General features: G+C 43.0%; 1 protein-coding gene across 2 annotated transcripts in view; it reads left to right on the top strand.

Moving 5' to 3' along the window:
* LOC144693639 (proteinase-activated receptor 1-like) overlaps positions 1 to 22,397 on the top strand; it is a 78,380-nt gene that overhangs the window by 3,590 nt on the left and 52,393 nt on the right. The window contains exon 2 of one of the 2 annotated variants that reach the window (XM_078563504.1): positions 3,592 to 5,932. The exons of the other annotated variant lie outside the window; for it this stretch is intronic. Within the exon in view, the coding sequence (XP_078419630.1) occupies positions 3,592 to 4,763 (1,172 nt within the window). The 3' untranslated portion in view covers positions 4,764 to 5,932. Of the gene's footprint in view, positions 1 to 3,591; positions 5,933 to 22,397 lie in introns of those variants that run through there. 2 annotated transcript variants of the gene reach the window in all.

Here is a 22,397-nt window from a genome sequence, read left to right as displayed (position 1 = left end):
AAACTGTTCCCACTCATGAAAGGATCAAGAATGAGAGGGCACAGGCTTAAAGTAGTTAGTAAAAGAAGCAATAGTGATATGAAGAAAAACTTTTTCAGTGGTTAGGGTCTGGAATACTCTGCCTGAGAGTATGGTGGAGGTAGATTCAACCGAAGCACTCAAAAGGGAATTAGGCTGTTACTTGAAAAGAAAGAATGTGCAGGGTTATGTGGAGAAGGTGGAAGAATGGCACTAAGTGAGTTCATTCAGAGAGCAGCTGCAGACACGATTGTCCAATTAGACTTCTGTGCCATAACAGTTCTGTGATTCTGAGGTGAAAGGAAGGAAGGAGCTGAAAAGACACCTAGAAATAAATAGTGAGATAAAAACAAAAAATTACTGCGGATGCTGGAAATCCAAAACAAAAACAGAATTACCTGGAAAAACTCAGCAGGTCTGGCAGCATCGGTGGAGAAGAAATCAGTTGACGTTTCAAGTCCTCATAACCCTTCAACAGAACTGAGTGATATTAGGAGAGGGGAGAAATATAAGCTGGTTTAAGGTGGGGAGGGGGGGGTGGAGAGAAGTGGGGGGCGGGGGGCGGGGTGGGGGTTGTAGGGACAAGCAAGCAGTGATAGGAGCAGATAATCAAAAGATGTCACAGACAAAGGAACAAAGAGATGTTGAAGGTAATCACCACCTTCAACACCTCTGTTCCTTTGTCTGTGACATCTTTTGATTATCTGCTCCTATCACTGCTTGCTTGTCCCTACAACCACACCCCCCCCCCCCACTTCTCTTCCCCCCCCCCACCACCTTAAACCAGCTTATATTTCACCCCTCTCCTAATATCACTCAGTTCTGTTGAAGGGTCATGAGGACTTGAAACGTCAACTCTTTTCTTCTCCGCCGATGCTGCCAGACCTGCTGAGTTTTTCCAGTTAATTCTGTTTTTGTTTTAGAAATAAATAGTGTCTTAATTGGATTAAAGCCAGCTGGTCTAGAGTCTTTGATGTATAGAAAGAAGTAGGTTTGAAATGGTAATTAGATAAACATGGGGAAGTTTAGAAACATAGATGTCAACATAGGTAAAAATTTGCATTTTTAAGTAAAGCATTCACAAGAATGGGTGAAACCTTCATCTAGCTAGAAGTCGCCAAGCAATGTGTTTATTTTTTTCAGCTTGCTAATAAAATTGTTTGAATCAAAGGATGTTATTGTTATGAGGTAAAATTAAAAACCTAGTAATACAATGGAAAATTTACATTCAAAGAGAAAGATATGTACAAAGGAGAAAGGAGATTGTGTGTAAGGCAGAGGCATTTTAAGATCTATCAAGTGTGAGAAGCCTCTAGCCTGTAAACCTCAAGTCTGTCTGCACGAACCCAGAGCTGTAAGAAACAAATTTTAAATGCGACTGTCTAGGGTGTGCTGTCTACCAGTTGTCTCTTTAATTCTATGAGTGTTATTGTTGCCTTAACAGGGGTGTAACTGAGAGTCAGAATAATTAGTGGATTTTTGTAGTTATTATTGTAGTAATTTTGTAGACATATGTATGTGCTTACAATTTTTCTTGTATTAATAAATGTTTAATTTAGTTGTATTAAAAAGAACCTCTTGAGACTCGGTCTTATTCAAAGCCTGCATCTCAAAACGTACAAATTGCAAAAATGGGTTATGACAGTTGTTTCAAGTTTCCCTCCGGGATTTGAGCAACTCAGCTTTTGCCATCAGCTGTGTCATAATACCTGGATAGAGCTAGGAATTCACCAAGGCTCCTTCAACAACACCTTCCAAACGCATGACCACTACCACCTAGAAGGACAAGGGCAGCAAATAGGTGGGAACACCACCACCTTCAAGTTCCCCTCCAAGTCACTCACCATCCTGGAAATATATCACCGTTCCTTCACTGTCGCTGGGTCAAAATTCTGGAACTCCCTTCCTAACAGCAACTGTGGGTTTACCTATATCACATGGACTGCAGTGGTTCAAGAAGACAGCTCACCACCACCTTTTCAAGGGCAACTAGGAATGGGCAATAAATTCTGGCCCAGCCAGCGAAGCCCACATCCCGTGAATTAATTATTTTTTTTAAAATTTGCAACAGCAATCAGAAATGAGAGAATTTCTCTGTCCACCTTTTTGGTGGTGTAGATGAAGGATAAACATTGCTCCGGACTTAAAGAACTTACCTATTCTTTTGAATAGTTCCATATAATCTTTCCTGTCTATCTAAACAGGCAGTTGGAGCCTCAGTTTAACATCTAATCCAAAAGACCACACCTCCAACAGTGCAGCACTCCCTTAATATTGCATTAGCACGCCAGCCTGTATGATGTGCTTACATTTCTGGACTGGAGCTTGAACCCATGAACTTTTTTCTGTCTCAGAGTTGACCTATTGACTTAATGCTTGCCATTGACTAAGCTGCCTATAATATGTTCCTGTAGCCACACAAGAGGTCACACACAAGATTAGGGCTCATGGGACTGGTGAAATATGTTATGGATTGAGGATTGGTTGGTGAATAGAAAGTGGAGAGTAGGAATAGATGGCTTATTTTCAGGATGGCAGTGTGTAAACTAGCAAAGCGCCACAAGGATTAATGCTTGGGCTTCAGCTATTTACAATTTATATCAATAACTTAGATGAGGGGGCTGAGTGTAATACACCCAAGTTTGTTGATGGTAAAATCTACGTGGGAAAATAAGTTGTGGGGTACGTGCAAAGAGACTGCAACGCCGCGAAGTGGTTGAGCAAGAAGGTGGCAGATGGAGTGTAAAGTGGGAAATTATCTACTTTAGTAGGAAGAATTGAAAAGCAGATTGTTTTTAAAAAGTTGACAGACTACTAAACGTTGGTATTCAGAGGGACTTAGAGTTCTTGTACACGAATCACAGAAAGTTAACACGCAGGTACAGCAAGCAATTAAGAAGGCAAATTTCATGTTAGTCTTTATTGCAAAGAGGTTGCAGCATAAGAGTAAGGAGGTATTGCAGTTATACAGGGTTTTGGTGATACAATACCTGGAGTACTGTGTACGGTTTTGGTTTCCTTACTTAAGGAAGGATATACTTGCTTTAGATGGAGTGCCACAAAGAGTTACAAAATAAGAGACTGTCCTCCAATGAGCGATTCAGTAGAGGGACCTGTATTATTTGGAGTTTAGAAGAATGAGAGGTGAGTTCATTGAAATGTATAAACTTCTTAGAAGGCTTGGCAGGCTAGATGCTGAGGGGTTGTTTCCCCTGGCTGGTGAGTCTAGAACTCGTGGATATAGTCTCAGGATAAGAGATCGGCCATTTAGGACTGAGATGAGGAAGTGTGTTTTCAGGCAGAAGGTTGTGCATCTATGGAAGTCCTTATCCCGGAGGTATGTAGATGTTCAGACAGTGAGTATCACTGACTGAGAACGATAGATTTTGAGGCAGTAAGGAAATCAGGGGATGTGGGAATAGGACACAAAGTAAATCCAATGTAAAAGCTCATTCATGATCTTATTGAATTGGAGCGCAGGCTTACGGTGTTGTATTGCCTTCTACTCATTGCTTCTGTTTATGTCATTGAGTGATAAGAAAATATTAACTACACATTTGATTTATCTTTCAGATACGAAACCAAGTTGTCAAGGCGGTTTTATACCCAAAACCTTTGCTGCTAAACGTATTCAGTGCAACAATAATGTGAATGGGCATAACTCACAGCAGAACATAACTGGAACTTCATCAAGACATGGATTTAATACATCTTCACAACCTTCAAACTTTAAGCGTTCAGTGGTTGAAGTTTCTGAGTCAGTGAAATATTACCTAATGAATTTCTGGACAACTTTAGTGATTCCTTTTGTTTACACCTTTGTTTTAATTACAAGCTTGCCTCTAAACCTTCTGGCAATCTTAATATTTCTCTTTAAAATGCAATTGACAAAACCAGCTGTAATTTACATGATGAATTTGGCAGCCGCAGATTTGTTATTTGTGCTGATCCTGCCTCTGAAAATCGCTTACCATTTTTCTGGTAATAACTGGAGATTTGGCTCTTTCCTGTGCCAGTTAGTTACTGGTGGTTTTTATGCTTACATGTACTGTTCAGTGCTGCTGATGATGTGCATAAGTATTGACCGATTTCTCGCTGTGGTTTATCCTATACGATCTGCCTCCTGGAGGACCCGAGGCCGTGCCATTGTACTTTGCCTTGTCGTTTGGCTTGCAGCTATTGGTGGTGCTGCACCACTTCTCCTTACTGAACAAACAGTGTATGTTACTGAGCTGAACATTACAACCTGCCATGATGTGCTACCTCTCTCTACACTACAAAACTTTTCCAGCTACTATTTTCCCATTTTGTGTTTTCTGCTCTTTGTAATTCCCCTGCTTGTGACCTCAGTCTGCTACATATGTATTATCTCAACTCTCCATTCAGCAAACGTGACAAAGCAGTGTGGAAAGAGACGTGCGTCATTTCTGGTTATAATTGTGTTTTCTGTGTTTATTATTTGTTTTGCACCAACTAACATTATTTTGCTCATACATTATCTTCATTTTTATTATGCACCAAGTGACACTCTCTATTTTGCTTACATGCTTTGTGTGTGCATAGGCAGTGTGAGCTGTTGCCTCGACCCTTTGTTTTATTATTATGTCTCATCAGTCTTCAAGAGTAAGTTGCAAAATCTTCTTTATCCTAGGGAAGTTGCTGGTCGTCAAATAAAAGAAGTGAATAAGAAATTAGAAACTTTAACTCCCATTCATTACATCTACAAAAAGTTGTTGATCACATGATGTATAAGTCCTAAGGGGCTTTTTTTTTGATAATGTCACAAAGGACAACAGATATGGCCGCCTCAGGGATAGCATCAGCCAGCTAGCAAAGATACTCATACTCTGAACAAAACATACCTCTCATCAAACCTTAGTCTTAGTTTTGCAGTTCTTCTAAAAAACTTATGTGCTTTAACCTTGACAAGTTTGAGTTTCACCTGTGTATTGTAAGTTCAGACCACAGTATTAATAGATGTTAGGCATTTTAACCCTTGAACTGCAAGTGTGCCACAAGTGGTATCCCACAGACTGGACCAGATTAAATTGCTGTCTGAGAACAGAAGGAAGTAAACCACAGTCTAGTTTCCCAATGATACTGCTTTAAAAGCTCTGGTCAAATAAATTCCATTCCGTTGCATGTCCTTCATCCGCCTTCCTTTTAAGTTTGAGATTCATACCAGTCATAATTTGCATGTCAATTTCATAAGCTGTAAAAGAACTGACCTTAAATACTGATGAGAATGAACCCTTTTATTGTTATCAAGTGTGGACTCGGCTATTCAATCAAACTTATCCGGTACTGTATTTACTCGGCCAACTTCGAACACCTTTGCATCTGCAGTAGAGCCCATCAAGTGTCATTTAAAAGGCTCTCCATGTAAAATATAAAACAGATGCAGCTCGTCAGAGAAGTGTGTGGTACAAGTGCCACAAAGCCTGATAATGCAAACCCAAAGACAGAGAATTCTGTTGCACCAAAACCTTCCACACCTGATGAAAAGAGAAAAATGACACTTCTACTGTAATGAGAAACTCCACTTCTGGAGTTGAGTGATTTGGAGAGGAAGGAGAAATTTGTATTTTATGTATTGTTTGCATTTCTTGATATTTTCACATACTGTTAAAAGGTAACAATAAAACATTTTGTCTCAATAATATAGTTAAAATTTGTACCTCTGATACTGCAAAATGTGTGTGATTTGTTCTGATGAAAGATCATCAGCCTGAAATGTTTGCTCTTTTTCTCTTCAAAAGATTTCCCTGACCTGCTCAGTATTTCCAGCATTTTTGTGTCCACAGTATTTTGCTTTTCTTTTTGTGATTTGTTGAGACATAACACTTGACCATATTAACAGGTGTAGTTCATAAAATGAAAACATTAAATAAATCCACGTTTAAGCTAATTCCAAGTTGGAAATGTAACCATGTTTGTTTATTTACATAAGATGTAAAATCGTTCCAGATGAATTTCTGCACTGTTAAATCTACAGTATATTTGGTTAAATAAATGATAATTTCTAAAACAAGAGACATGCTATTGAAGCTTTTTGTCTTGCACTCATCAGGCCAGCTATGCAAGATAAACCAACAATAAATGAGAACGATAATTTATACTGCATGAGAAGAGAGTGTTGATTAGTTGGGAAGTGGACTCTGATTGGTTGAGGCATTGCCACAGAGAATTCAGCCAAGAACAGTTACTGCTAAGCTTTTTCAAATTCAAACCAGGCAGGTAAATTCTGATTGATCAAGGCATTGCCATGATGAGTGAACCAGGCAATGGTGGTTCCCCAATGTTTTTGTTTAGGTGGAAGAGGCATAATGTGTAGTAATGCTCCTTCTGTCTGCAAAGGACAGGACCCTGTGTATGAATACATGTAGCTTCTAGATTGCATAAGTGAGCACACTGTGAGCCCAACTGATAATCTTAAATTGGTTTTCAGTGTAACTTTTAGCACAATCAAGATTGTTTAGTATGTGTTGTCCAATCACTTTCTAACCTTCTAGCCCTTGCATATATCCAATATGTAGATAATGTTTGCTATATTTGAATTTGCAACTGCATGTAAGAACTAGTTGCAGATTCAAATATAGCAAACATATTACCTAGATATTGGAAATATGCAAGGGGTAGGAGGTGATTAGACAATACTTACTAAACAATCTTGATTCTTAATGGGTTTCATCTTGCACTCAAACTCACCTTTGAAATGGAGCAGGCAAATGAGCTCCCTTTCCTCAAAGTGCTAGTTGAGAAATCTGCTAAAGGGTTCTCTATTAGTGTCTGCCACAAGCCTACCTTCACTGATCAATATACATGTTGGGATTCCTACAGTTCTATGTGCTTTCAGATTGGCCTATCGGCAGCCTCATAAATAGGGCCTGAGCCATTTGTTCACCATGCAAGCTTGATGCTGAAATAGCGTGCATCAAAGCCTTCCTGCAGGTTAATGACTACCCTGATCAGATCATTGCTCACTGTATATTATGCAAACTCATGAATGAGTCTAAAGCCACCATGTTTTTTATTCATTCATGGGTTGTGGGCATTGCTGGCTAGGCCAGCATTTATTGCCCATTCCTAATTGCCCTTGAGAAGGTGGTGGTGCACTACCTTATTGAACCACTGTAGTCCCTGAAAAGTGACCAATCTACCTCAGATTACCCTGGAAGGGCAAGGTATCTCAAAAATTTGAGCAACAGGTGAAGCTAGCTGTTTCATGATGTTACTATGCTGTAGCGAGACGAGTGGTATTCGCCACTAACAGGACACTGCCATCAAGCCAAAAAGACATTCTGCCTATCACACAAATAAGTAATGTGGTGTATAAATTTCAGTGCTAGTATGATGCCAGGTATGTAGGCCATACATCCCAACTACCTGCAGATTTTATCAAATAACTCGTCCCTTCGGCTGTTCATAACAGACGAAGTACTGACCATACTCAAGCAGCCCATGCTTGCAAAACTCAAAACATACTGTCCAACCTTAGATGTGATTCCACGATTGGACAGCACTTGGTAAACAATCCTGATTATGCTAAGAGTTACACTGAAAAGCAATTTAAGCAGTCGGGCTTGCAGTTTGGCTCACTTATGCATGCTAGACACACAAAGCCCTGTCCTTTGCAGGCAGAAGGAGCATGACCATGTATTACACCTTCTCCAACTAAACAAAAGCTTGCAGGCCGTCATTGCTTGGTTCATTCTTCATAGCAATGCATTGGCCAATCAGAGTCGGCCTGTCTGGTTTGAATGTGAAACAAAAGCTTGGCAGTTAATAGTTAACTGTTCTCTGCTACATTCTCCATGGCAACGCCTCTACCAATCAGAGTCCACTTGCCAACCAATCGACACTCTCATGCAATAGAAATTGTTGTTCCCTTTACTGTTGGTTTATCTTGCATAGCTATCCTGATGAGTGTAAGATAAAAAGTTTCAATAGCATGTCTCCTTTTTCAGCAATACTCGTGATAAATGATAAATAATTTTTACAACAGTGTAAATATTTCATAAGTACTTCACTGCCTGCAAAGTACTTTGTCATGTATTGAGATCATGAAGACACTATGCAAATATAAGTTCATTAATCATGAATAAACTTAAAAGGATACAAGTATCTATGCTCTACACCCATGTCTCATTTACAATTAAAGAAAATATGGAAAGTATCATCTTGAGGATGATATTGTGATGACTGGGACTTATAACTACAGTTCAATGTTACGTTGAATATTTCATGAGAATAGGAATGCAGATTCTCTAGCTGAACAAATGTTGGTTGGTGAAGCGTCCAGCAAACAAGCAGAGGAACTGGGAGTTTCCTTTATGAGAAATAGACTTAAAAATCCAGACTTAGAGAAAAGGCTGCTGTTTGCACACATGGGTGTTCACAAGATTATATTTTACATACAAGATCTACCAGCAGACATTCTTTGGATCAAGGAATGGGAACACAAGAAGTCACTAACGAGTTCCTTGTGATAAATCCCATCTGTCGAATGGCAGGCTTTGAACCACCACAGCAAGAGTAGTCCTTGCTAAACAAGTTCAAGATGGGCCAGGTACTCTGTGCAGCCATCCACCAATGCTGGGGCCTCAGTACAAACACCTTATGGACTTGTGCGAGACACAAATATTACTGAGGAATGTCCCCTCTATAGACTAAGTGGTGGACTAATCACCTTAAACTCAACAAATGCGGAGGCTATTGCATTCAGGGATTTGCATTCACTAAATAATAATGTTACATTAGGAGATTGTCAGCTTTAGTACCTCTGAATAGGTTCCAGATAAGGGCCAGTTCTTGCGATTCTCTTGGCATGATACTAATTTGGATGTGGTCAGAAATGGAATCTGGATTTCAGAGAATTCAGACTCCTTTTGATGTATAAAGAGGTCAAAGCTTTACTTTGAATGAACAAGTTTATTTCAGACAGTGTGGGAAAACAGCTGCAGGGTTGAAATTAAATATGTTGAGTTTTTGCAATTAAATCACAGATGATTATGGTTTCTTTTCAAAGAAGCATAGAATGGTTACAGCATAAAGGACATTTGATCTTTTGTGTCTGTGTTGGCCCTCTGAAGAAGCAATTCAGCTTGTGCCACTCCTTCCTTTTCCTCATAGCCCTGCAAACTTTTCCTTTTTGGATAATGATCCAATTCACTTTTGAAAGCCTTGGGAAACCCTGCCTCCACCACACTCTCAGGCAGTGCATTCCAGATCCTGACCACTCGCTGCATACGTTTTTTTTCCTCATGTCACCATTGCTTCTTTTGTCAATTACCTTAAATCCGTGCCCTCTGGTTCTCAATCCTTCAATAATAAGGGTAATTACAAAGGAATGAGGGCAGAGTTGGCTGGAGTGGACTGGGAAAGGAGTTTAGCAGAAAAGACGGTTGATGAACAATGGCAGACATTTAAGAAAATAGCTCATGACTCACAACAAAGATATATCCCAGTGAGAAAGAAGGATTCCAGGAAGGGGGTAAACCATCCATGGCTAACCAAGGAAGTTAAGAGTTGTATCAAATTCAAAGAAAAAATGTACGATGTGGCAAAGATTAGTGGTAAGCCAGAGGATTGGGAAAGTTTTAAAAGCCAACAAAAGATGACTAAAAAAAATGAAGAGGGAGGAAATAAACTTTGAGGGTAAACTAGCAGGTAATATAAAAATGGGCAGTAAGAGCTTCTTTAAATATATAAAAAGGAGAGATGCCAAAGTGAACATAGGCCCCTTAGAGAATGAGGCTAGGGAAATAATAATGGGGAACCAGGAAATGGCAGAGGTGTTGAATAAATACTTTGCATCAGTCTTCACAGTAGAAGACACTAATAGCATTCCAAAAATACTAAATAATCAAGCAGCAAAAGGCAGGGAGCAAATAAATACAATAACTATCACTAGAGAAAAGGTATTAGGGAAACTGATAGGGCCAAAGGCCGATAAGTCCCCTGGACCTGATGGGTTGCATCCTAGGATATTAAAGGAAGTGGCTACAGAGATAGTGGATGCACTGGTGATAATCTTCCAAGAATCCGTAGATTCTGGGAATATCCCAGAGGATTGGAAAACTGCTAATGTAACACCCTTATTCAAAAAGGGAGGAAGACAAAAAACAGGTAACTATAGGCCAGTAAGCTTAACATCCATCATTGGGAAAATGCTAGAGTCTATTATAAAGGATGTAATAGCAGAGCATTTAAAAATGCATAATATAATCAAGCAGAATCAGCAAGGCTTCATGAAGGAGAAATCATGGTTAACAAATTTATTAGAATTCTTTGAGGAGGGAACAAGCAAGATAGATAAAGGGGAACCAGCAGATGTAATATATTTGGACTTCCAAAAGGCGTTCGATAAGGTACCGCACATAAGGCTACTTAAAAGGTTAAGAGCCCAGGGTGTTGGGGGTAGTATATTAGCATGAATAGAGGATTGGCTAACTAATAGAAGACAGAGAGTTGGGATAAGGGGGGCATTTTCAGGATGGCAACCTGTAACTGGTGGAGTGCCTCAGGGATCAGTGCCGGGGTCACAATTATTTACAATATTTATTAATGACTTGGATCAGGGAAGTGAATGTTCTATAGCCAAGTTTGCGCATGACACAAAAATAGGCTTGAAGGCAAGTGGTGAGGATGACACAAAGAGTAACAGAGGTTAAGTGAGTGGGCAAACACTTGCCAAATGGAATATAATATGGGAAAACGTGAGGTTTTTCTCTTTGGCAGGAGGAGCTGAATATTATTTAAATGGAGAAAGACTATAGAAAGCTGCAGCACCAAGAGATTTGGGGGTCCTCATGCATGAATCACAAAAAGCTAACATACAAATTCAGCAGGTAACAGGGAAGGCAAATAGAATGTTGGCCTTCACTTCAAAGAGAATGGAATATAAAATAGGGAAGTCTTGCTAAAACTATACAAGGCACTAGTTAGACCACACTGAGAATACTGTGAACAGTTTTGGTCTCCTTATCCATGGAAATATATACTAGCATTGGAGGTTCACTAGGTTGATCCCGGGTATGGAAGGATTTTCTTATGAAGAGAGGGTAAGTACTCACTGGAGTTTAGAAGAATGAAAGGCAACCTTATTGAAACATATACGATTCTTAAGGGGCTTGACAGGGTGGATGCTGAGGGGCTGTTTCCCCTTGTGGGAGATTCTAGGACCAGAGGGCATAATCTCAGAGTAAGGGGTCGCCCATTTAAGACTGAGATGATGAGGAATTTCTTCTCTTACAGGGTGGCGAATCTGTGGAATTCTTTACCATAGAGGCTGGGTCATTAAGTATATTCAAGGCTGAGATAGACAGATTTTTAATCAGTAAGGGAGTCAAAGGCCATGGGGAAAAGGCAGGAAAGTGGAGTTGAGGATTATCAGATCAGCCATGATCTCATTGAATGGTGGAGCAGACTCGATGAGCTGAATGGCCTACTTCTGCTCTTACGTCTTATGGTCTATGGGAACAGCTTCACCCTATCTACTCTATCCATGATTTTGAATACCTCTATCAAATCTTCTCTCAAACTTCTCTTCTCCCAGGAGAACAGTCCCAACTTCTCCAATCTTTCTACATAACTGAAGTTATTTATCCCTGGAACTATTCTCGTGAATCTTTTCTGTACCCTCTCCAATGCCTTGACATCTTTCTTAAGGTGTGCTGCCCAGAACTGGTCACAATACTCAAGTTGAGGATGAGCCAGTGTGTTATACAGGTTCAATATAACCTCCTTGCTTTTGTACTCAATGCCCTTATTGATAAAGCCCAGGATGTCATAGCTTTATTCACTACTTTCTCAACCTTCAATGACTTATGCACATATCAACCCAGGTCCCTCTGCCCCTGCTCTGCCTTTAGAATTATAACCTTTATTTTATATTGTCTCACTGCATTTTTCCTACCAAAATAAATAACTTCGCTCTTCCCTGCATTGAATTTCATCTGCCACTTGTCTACCCATTGCACCAACCTGCCTATGCCCTTTAGATGTTCTACACTATCCTCTTTATGGTTCACAACAGAGTTCCCTTCTATCTGTGTACTTGTGCAACAATCCATCAAGGGCTGCACACTACTATTACAGCTGTGCACATCCTGATGGTTAAATGAGGTTTACTGTCACTCTAGCCCACAAGCAAAGAACTGCAAGACTCCCCCATGATAGGAAATGAACAAGAGCTAAGCCTGACATGATTAACCAGCTGCGAATAACAGCTGAAATTCACTCGTGTCAGTTCCTGGAGCCTAAAGCTACATCACCACTTGTCTTTCCTGTGGCCTGCACGCTGCACCTTCCCCCACTCACGAGGTGTCAGCTGTGGCTCAGTTCATAGAACCCTCGCCTTTGAATCAGAGGGTTGTGGGTTCATGTCCCACTCCCGGAAACCAAGAACTGTGATTGTACTCGAAAGAGATGCAATCTGTGACTGTTGATAACTCGAAAGAGTTTCCCCCACTCACCACTTGCCTGTTGCTTTCCGCTCCCCCGCCACTGCTTCTCTCTTGCTCGCTGCTTCCATCCCCAACCCCCTGTTCTCCGACTCTCCCCTGACCCTCTCGCTTGTCCCTCTCCTGACTCCCGCACTCACCACTTTCCCTTACCCCTCACTCGCCGCTTCCCTCCCAGACCCTCCCATTCAGTGCTTCCCTCTCACTTGCTGCATCACCCCTTCCCTCCCACTCATCTTTTCCCCCTTTTCTCCTGCTTGCTGATCCCCCCCCTTCCTGTCCCCCACTTCCCCCCATACCCCACCTGCCCCCAACTCGGTGCTTCCCTCCCGCTCGCCGGTGAGCAGGGGAACAAGTGACAAGTGGACGAGCAGGAGGGTCGGGAGGGAAGCAGTGAGTGGAGAGACGTGACAAATCAGGAGAGGAGGTCAACTGGAGGCTTGAAGCAGCGAGCATTATGTAAATTGAAAGAGTTATGCCTGGATTTTTGCTATGATGGAGAGCCTCTCCAAGGTTTGCCGAGGCAGCTGGCCATTTAAATCACCAGCTGCCTCCACTGAAGTGAGATTTTGGAAGACCAGGTGTGTGGATTCCAGAGTGTACAGATTAGAACATAAGAGGAGATCTGAACTTGGAGGAGGCATTTGGATACCCCTTTGGAGAGGTAAGGTAACCCTCTGGATAGGATAGACGTAAAGCACCCTTTGGGATTATTAAAAATGACCATGATTGTGTACTTTTTACGCACAAACTCATTGGAATTCTCAAGCTGCCAAAGAGCTGTCCTGCTGTCAAGGAACTGTTCATCTGTCAAGGAACTGTTAAAGAGCTGTCCAGCTGTTAAGGAACTGTCCAGATGTCAAGGAACTGTTAAAGAGCTGTTCAGCTGTCAAGGAACTGTCCACCTGTCAAGGAATTGTTAAAGAGCTGCCAAGTTGTCAAAGAGCTGTCCAGGAATTATCAAAGCTGTCAAGGAACTGTCTAGGTGAGTTGGCATGGAAGGGGAAAGGGCAAAGGATGGTGGATGAGGGCCTAGGTTGGCATCAGTTGGCACTAAGTTGGCACTGGGGTATGGGGCAAGGGTGATTGGATACAGGGGCACTAAATTGACATAGGGGCGTAAGGGGGTGTGGGAGCATGCATTGGCATAGGTTGGCATGGATGGGACATAGTGAGTGTGCAGGGGATGAGGGTTGGAGAAATTGTTTTGTTTTATTATTGTTTTATATTTATTTAAACATACTGCCTTGTGCACAGCCCACCTCCACACCCAAAAACCTCTACATTCATTCCAGGGTCTCACTCACTGACTCCAGTTTCAGCCTGCTCCCTCTGACCGAAAATCCAACTGCAGGTAGACTTTTTTAAAAGATCAAGTTTGCCAAGCTGGGAAATCTCCCACTTGGCGAACCTGACTCAGGGACAAAAATCTGGGCCTAAGAATTCGTAAGAGGATTTTTGGGCCATTTAATACCACTGATATGGTCACTCTGCTGCAGTTGGCTTTGTAGAATTATTAAAGGAAGATTGATCCCATGGACATTTGACACATTAAAATCACCAAGGCCATTGTTAGGAAGTTTGTGAAAAGTTTTGGACTCCTAGCCCCAAATAATAGTGCAAAGTTTCTTGAGGTTATCTGATGAGACATTTTAAACTATGCATACTTCCCATTCTACCACTCCCCAGCTCCCCGTTGTATACATTTTGAACCGGTTTATTACTTCACAATTCATCTTAAATGTCTACCACTTCATCCCTGCTGTCTTATGTTTTAACCCATTTTTTCCAGTCTACTTTAGCCAACTCTGTCTTCATACCTTTGTAGTTACCTTTATTTACTTTTAAGACACAAGTTTCAGACCCAAGTTTCTCACCCTCAAACTTGAATGTGAAATTCTATCACGTTATAATTGCCCTTTCCTAACTGATCCTTCACTATGAGCTTTTTAATCATCCCTGTCTCATTACACATTATGAGGTCTAAAATAGTCCTCTTGATACCTGTACCCTACACTGTAAATATATACATAGTTCAGTAATGTTAATAAATACTTCTTGGTAACTTCTACACAACTGCTTAATGGTGTCTAAACAGCACACACCACAGGTAGCAACAACCCAACAAAACATGGTGGCAGCTGGGAATGAAAATCCACATCCTCTGTGAAAAGGTTGAAGAAATCAAGAAAAGGACACCGGCAACAAATTTCTGCTCTGAAACAACCTCACTCAAGAAGCGAGAAGCTGAGAAAACTCACCTGAAAAGCTCACAAAGGGCACTGGAAACAGAACAAAAGGCAGAAGTTAAGCTTGAGCTAAAGTCTCCACTGAATCCCTGTGGAAGCAGCTTCAATAAAGCTGAGCTAGCAGCCAGCAGCCTGCAGGGTGAGATGCAACTTTTTTAAAGTTCCGGGAAAGTCAGTCCTGTGAACCATTTTTTGCAAAACCAGTCAGGCAGAAAACTCAGTTGTATGTTCGTCACTAGCTTGACCTCCGACTCGGCGCCCTCTCCACATGGCTTCCGAGTCGGAAGTGCCACTAAAGAAAGAAAAAGAAATGATCGCTATTTTGCAGCTTCCTCCTCTTCCTGGGCCATCACCACCATTTTGAAAGTCACGCCCAAACCCTGAAGCATGCGAAAATCTTCTTCTCAGCAATACCAGCGGTGCCATGTTGAAATCTTCCGCTGTCTTAAAGGAACACCCACATTTAAAATTTTTTTAACCATGGATCACAATTTTTCCCTACCACCCCCAATGTGCTGTATCTATGGCCCTGACTAGTCTTATAATTGGAGTTATTGGGGGTAAAAGTTCCTCAGATATAGTGCAGCTGCAGGATTAAATAAAAAGTTGGAGGCAGAACTAGTCAGCACATTAGTTTATTCAATTGATTGTAGATGATATCATTGCCAGGCAAGCCATAAAAGAATCATCTGCTACGTTTGAAGATGTTTTAAAATCTTTCAACCTCTTTTTCAACCTGTGATCCATCAAGATCTTGCAACGTGCCAAATTTAACAGGAGAGTCCAGCAGCCTGGGGAGCCTGTTGATTCCTTTATCAACAACACCTACCCCATGGCAGAGGGATGTGAATATGGAGATCTGAAATCCAAATTAATCCGACATGGAGTCATGGTGGGTGTCCCGGACAGTTTGCTCTCTGATCTTCTCCAAACCAAAGATTGACCTCACACATGGCATCCAGCTGTTCAAGCAGCAAGAACAACATTGGGCCTTTCTTAGAGGTGTGAACACTTCATGGGCAGAAGCCACACTTTGGTCCACCACATCTGGCCCAGAAGTGCAGGGGCCATCCGAGCCAGGGTAAGCCAACCCCCAACCGCTCTGCTGAACGACTGTGCCAGCGCTGCAGGGTGAAGCGCACCTACAGGAAAGATCAATGTCAAGCCAGTGCTGCTAAATGGTTCCACTGTCACAAACAGTGGCATTTCAGCAGGCTATGCCAGTCATGCCCTCCGCACTGCGCAGACAAACTGAAAGCCATCCACAAAGTCAAAGCCACCGACCCAGGAAACACACGGCCCTTCTTCCTGGGTAACATCAGATGATGCGGCTTTTCCTTCTGGAACGCCAGCATCTCAGTGAATGGCCATCTAACCAATTTCAAGTTAGGTTCCAGTACCAGAGTGACCATCCTATCGGACGAGGAACTGTGGCTCCAATGTGCTGGGCCTGAACCATGGACTCTCCACTCTACGGTGCAGGGGGAGTCCAATTCCTGGTCATTGGAATGATTCAGGAGCCATAAAGGTATGATGACAGATCACAGAAGTTATGTATGTCATTTGAAATCAACTCTTTTCACTCCTCAGTAGAGACGTCTGGATAGCTCTCAATCTCCTTCAACTGGCAGAAAATGTGAAGACAACCACAGTCCCCACAGAGCCAGAAACCCATCCTCCTAAAAGCCCAACTATGAAGCAGCAACCCAATGTTGACTTTGTTTATAACCCCTCTTTCCTGTTTGCAGATCAGGTCTGTTCTTCTCCTTTTCAAGTCCCTGAACCGAACCAAGAGCCAGACCAACCCACAGTGCAGGAGATTACCACAGCACCCCCAGTGGAGGTGATGCCAAAGCCAGAATAACTTCCAGTAGAGCCTCTGCCTCCACCAGGGACCACAGTGCAGTCGGTAGAGATGACAACCTACACACAGACCCAGCATCTACCAGCTAGTGTGATGAAACCACATAGCGCACTGGAACCAGGTAGCAGCCGGATGCAAACACTACTCAACAAGGGTGAGCCACCTCTACACTCTTCTTCCATCCACAGGACGGCTTCCCCTCAACCCCAGAAGACTTCCAGATGCCAGAAAAGGCGGAGGAAGGTAAAGAAGGGACACAACAGCCAGCTGGATGGATACCACTCCTGTCCACCCAGAAAGGAACAACCACCACTCACGGTACCAAATCATCACCACAGGAACCTGATCGACCAGGCATAGTGCATAGTGCAAAGTGCATGAGGTCATGTCTGCATCCAGCTGCAACCACTGGTTCACCACCAAGATGAACAGCCCCTAGATCCTACCACTCTCCTGACCAGAAGGCAAATGAGACATGGCAGGGGTACAAGACCTCCAGACCACCTCAACTCCTGATTTCAGACTTGATGGGGGGAGATGGGGTAGTATGAACTCTGTCAATGCATGCTGTTAATATTGTAATGTAAATCATGAGTAGCTTAGATTTAGAATAGTTGTAGTTGCAACACTGAAGTTAAGTACACAAGACTTATAACAACCGAAGACTTGAATCAAACTGAACGTAACTGTTGTCAGTCTATATCCAGGGGATAAAGACTTGGGGGGAGGTATAGTAGAAGGGTCCGGTAACTTAACCTGAGACTGAGTACAGCACCGCCCACCGGTGGTGTAAGAAGGCACATGACCTAGGGCGTAGGTCAGTGCAGAGCTAGGTAGAAACATATAAGGAAATTGGGCAAGTCTTCTCCATACCTGTACCCTACACTATAAATATGTACATAGTTCAGTAATGTTAATAAAGGCTTCTTGGTAACTTCTGCATAACTGCTTAATGGTGATTAAGCACCACAGGTAGTGACAACCCAACAAAATACTGAGGACAAGGATGATGGTGGCACTTGTTTGGGAACAGAGGCTTAAGTCAGCTGATCAAGTATTACCTAAGCCACTCTGATCAGTGATATCCACTGCTGGAGATATGAGAGTGGCTCAAGTTTGCAGATGTATTTGGGAGACATGTAGTTTGTCCCTGGTCATTGTCACACTGGGGGTATACAATAATCTGATAGGCATTCCATGGGAAAAGCCAGGCCATCAATCAGCTAATAACAAGATCTAGATACAAGCAATTCAACTGAACTGTTTGGATCTAGTGCCCGTGAATAAGTCTCTTTTGATCCATTTGGCCCTGGACCAGCCATTGTCACTCTGAGTTACAATTGGATAGTTTTGGAGAAAATGTAGATTCTCCAAATAAAAAGAGGGTCATTTTCACTCTCCGAATGACCTGGAATTCCCCAGTGTGCCCGAGGTCAGACTAGCAGCCTTTAACCCAGGGGTAGGTGAGAAATATGGTTTGCAAGCCCAGTACAAGATTAACTAGATCCATCTTCAGACACAATATTCTGTACATTCTGGACTACATCAAGGTGGATCATCCACTGGCCAGGGTGGAAACACAGAGCAGTTGTTTCTCCTGACTGTTACGTTCCCACACAGAACAAATGTGGCACCAGGGATCTCACTCCATGATTCATGCACCAATGGAGAAAACAATGGGCGGAGTCTTATCCTAACTGACCTGCCCACAGCAGGGAAGTCAGTCAAGGGTTGGGAACCAGTTTGATTCAGTAGTGGATGCTGTTGTGGCTAATTCAGCCACAGAATTAGCATCCTTCTCCGCTGATTCCCGACCAACCAGAGCGGGTGGATGGAATGACGTGGTAAATCTGTGAAAGGAAGTATTTCTCATGAGGCTCAGGCTTTTATGGCAGGTCACTGCTGACATCTGCAGCATGTGGACAACATTTAACCCAGGCAGGGGATAGAATAACTGAAAGGTTCATTGATTCCTGAGGCTTCTGCAACCACAGGAATGAAAAGTAAAATGGAGACTTAGCTGGAGGTCCTTGTTGCAGGATCGCTGAGGGACTGAAATGAGGTGATATTTGTCAAGGATCAGAGGAAGAAGCCAATAGCTTAAACCAAGCAAACATGGATATAAGTGGCCGAGGAAGTGAGCAGCAGGGGTGTTAGCCCCTTGAACCTGGAGACAATGACCCATGAGGTTCAAGAGCCTCAGGAGGTGGGGAATGCTGAGAGGTATAACTCCTTCAGGTGCCACCTGCTCCATGAGGAAGGAGTTCTTGTTCCAGGAGGCTGCAGATGTCAGCAACGACCTGTCATGAAAGCCTGAGACTCCTCAGACACTGGAGCTCATACATGACAAAAGAGCTGACCCTCTGCCTGTAGACACTGTTTTGGGGCCTCACCTCCTCCCAGCTGGATGATGGTGTCCATCACCTCTGCCCTGTGGAGGGGAATGTGCCTGAGGAGAAGGCAGCTGGTCTGCTGCTGGTTTTGCTGCTGCTGCCACTGGTACTGTTGGTATTGGTGTTGCTGCTCCTCTTGTTCCTCAGCAGAGGACCAGGATCAAGCTGCATAAGCTGCTCCCATGATATGATGTAGGCTGACAGCAGGGAAGTACAGGTCAAGGTGAGTGAGGTCCAAGACAAGTGAACTGACTTCAAAAAGTTGGAAGCCACCTGTCAAGCAGCAAAAGCACAGCATCAGGAGAAATGCTCTGAGAAGCAGCCTCTCACCTGCAGCCCTTCAGTTTCACTGTTTGAAGGCTTCCCAGCCTATCAGTTCCACTGGTTAAGCTCTCCCTGCTGCTCTCTCACCTTGTTGAACCTGGTGATTTCCACTCAGCTCAGGAACTCGTCGTAAGTTCAGAATTAAACCAAGAAGTGATCAGGTCAGAATCCCATCTGGACATCACTATTCGGGGCTTTAGCAACCAGCACACACCTGCACTCACCTTCCCTTGGCAGTTAAAATCTGCCCAGTGTGTCACATTGACAGAGGTGGGTGACCCACGCTGTTTGTGGACTAACTGTTTGCTACTAACACTGTGTGTCTAGGGACACAGTCTTACGGTCAGTCAGTAAAACGTTCTTTTACCCACCTGCTACCACACTTAGTGCAAATCTGCGGCATTTGCACTCACGGTGTGAGGAGAATTTCAGTTGCACTGCTGCCTCCTTTGATGTTTCTCTACTGGCATTGATTGGTTTTTGGTCAGGATTTGCTCTCTCTTGTATTAGATCCACTTGCTTTTGGGTAGTTTTGATAAGGGCCCCATTCCTTCTACTCATCCTGATACAAACTCTGCATCTGTGGCAGAATAGAAAATTAAACACGGAAAGTAATGGGTTACAACAAGTATTTTATAGCTCCCCTCATATTGTAAAACCGTTTAACCCATAAATACTGAATACAAATTCTGGGTACCAAACTGATTGGCTTGTTTAGTTTCATGTAATGTTACTGTTTCCAGTTTAGTATTAAAGGCAGAAGATGCCATTGATTCTGGATGGACAACTAACAATTTCTTTGAGTAGTTTTACTGTTATTGTCTCCATAGCTATTAGTTCTAACCATCTGTGTGAAGAATTTATTCAACTCCCATCCTTCACTCTTCAAATCTTGACCCTGAGTTCCAAGCATTGGCGGATAATTTGAGAAACTGATTATTCACTTGTTCACTCACTCCATCTCAACCTCTGGCCTTATTTAGTCCCCTCCCAGTCAGTCAGCAGCCTGACTCTGACATGTTTCGGAGTTCCAGCACTGTGCCTAGGTGCAGATCCTTGAGGTCGCCCCCAAAACAGTGCTGTGGGTGTAAGTCTACCACATGCAGCGGATACTGAACCCAGCTCAGCACAACCCTCTCAGGGTGAACTAGACATGAGCAATAAATACTGGCCTGCCCAGCGAAGGCCACTTACCATGAATGATTCAATGCAGTAATTACATGCAGAGTTTGGGTAGGGGTGGTGGTGCCAGGGGGGAGACCTAACTGTTGTGTTAAGTGACCCTGAGGAGGGCAGCAAGGCACTCGTCTGAGAAGCAAGGGGCACAGTGCCCCGCCGACCTGCCCTCCTGTCTGGCCCGATCACCAGCAGTGCTCTCGGGAGCCCTTCTGCTGGCCGTGGTTGACAGGCCTTTGGAAGGCTGCCTGCGCACCCTTTAAACAGGCCGCCGGGTCGCCACTGGACCCGGCGGTCAGTGCAGTCCCACTGCCGCCCGCCCACTCCTGCTGTCCTCGGGAGCCATGTTTCACGCTGAGTGGGCCTTAATTGGCCTGCGTAAAATGGCGGCGTGGACCCGAATGCAGGCGGCGATTGGCTTCACGCTTGCCCTCGCCCGCTCCCGATTGGCCCGCCTGACAGGGAGAAAATTCTCCCCCAGGGTTCAGGCACCCAACTACCTATGAACAATCAGATGGAAGATTTACTCATGGCAACAAATGTAACTATTCCACCTACTGTGTAGCAGTAATACTGAGTTTGTACTGTGTGCCACAAATTACAATACCAGATAACCATGTTGGAACAAATCTTTCAGCTTCTGCAAACTTTCATTGAATCCATCAGTTGATGAGATTGCCATTGTCCACTATCCCTTCATAAAGTAAACTTATTCATTTCCTCTAGGCGATCACATTCACTCCTAGACACATCAGTCAGTTAGTAACAGTCAGGGTAGCTCCATTTCCTTCACTTAAACTAATTTTGCAGCCTCCAGCCTCAAATTTACCCAGTTTACAAGCATATTGTAATGTTTGATCTCACTGCGATGTGCATTGTGAGGCTGACACTTGCACTGTGATTTTGCAGTTTGACCCGTCAGTTAAAGAGTCCACACCTTGATGAATTTGTGTTCGGCAAAATCTTGGGCTTCATTGAGAATGCAGTGCCACGCTGTGCTAGAATTTCCATGTGATCACACCCCAGAGAACAGGGAACTTGAGTGATTGGAACCATTGGGACTCTTTGACTCCTACAGTTAAGGTTAATGAGTTGCATACATTTACAGAACGGGGGTGGGGGGGTGGGGGGCACCAAATTTAAGGACAGGTAGAGGCTAGTTGGTGAGGGACAACAGGGAAGTACCTGAGAATGGGGCAGTATAACCATCAGTAACTAGGCTCCATGACCCAGGCTACCTATAAGCAATAACCTTGAAGATTTACTGGTGACAGCAACTTCAACTAATCCAACCTACAATGCATCAATATTGTTGAGCCAGTTATATATATTGCCCATTGAACAATTTGATCATATTGCTCATTAAATTACAATACAAGGTAGCCATGTTGAGACAAACCATTCAATGTCTACAGCCTTCTTTCTAATCCACCAGTTGATGTTCCACCAATGAAGAGGACATGAGGAATTTGCAGATGGATATAGATCGGTTGAGTGAGTGGGCAAAGATCTGGCAGAAGGAGTATAATGTGGGAAAATGTGAAGTTCACTTTGGCAGGAAAAATAAAAAATACAGAATATTACTTAAACAGAGAAAGACTGCAGAATTCCGAGGTGCAGAGGGATCTAAGTGTTTTAGTACATGAGTCACAAAAAGTTAGTATGCATGTACAGCAAGTAATTAAGAAGGCTAATGGAATGCTATCCTTTATTATGAGAGGGATTGAACATAAAAGTAAGGATGTTATGCTCCAGTTATATAGGGCATTGATGAGACCGCATCTCGAATACTGTGTGCAGTTTTGGTCTCCTTCTTTAAGGAAGGGTGTAAATGCATTGCAGGCGGTTCAGAGGAGATTTACTAGATTGATACCTGGAATGAGCGAGTTGTCTTATGAGGAAAGGTTAG

Source organism: Cetorhinus maximus, chromosome 2 (genome assembly GCF_964194155.1).
Source record: "Cetorhinus maximus chromosome 2, sCetMax3.hap1.1, whole genome shotgun sequence".
Taxonomy (NCBI): domain Eukaryota; kingdom Metazoa; phylum Chordata; class Chondrichthyes; order Lamniformes; family Cetorhinidae; genus Cetorhinus; species Cetorhinus maximus.
The sequence above is the reverse complement of the archived record's forward strand: the minus strand, read 5'-3'. Positions and strand labels throughout refer to the sequence as shown.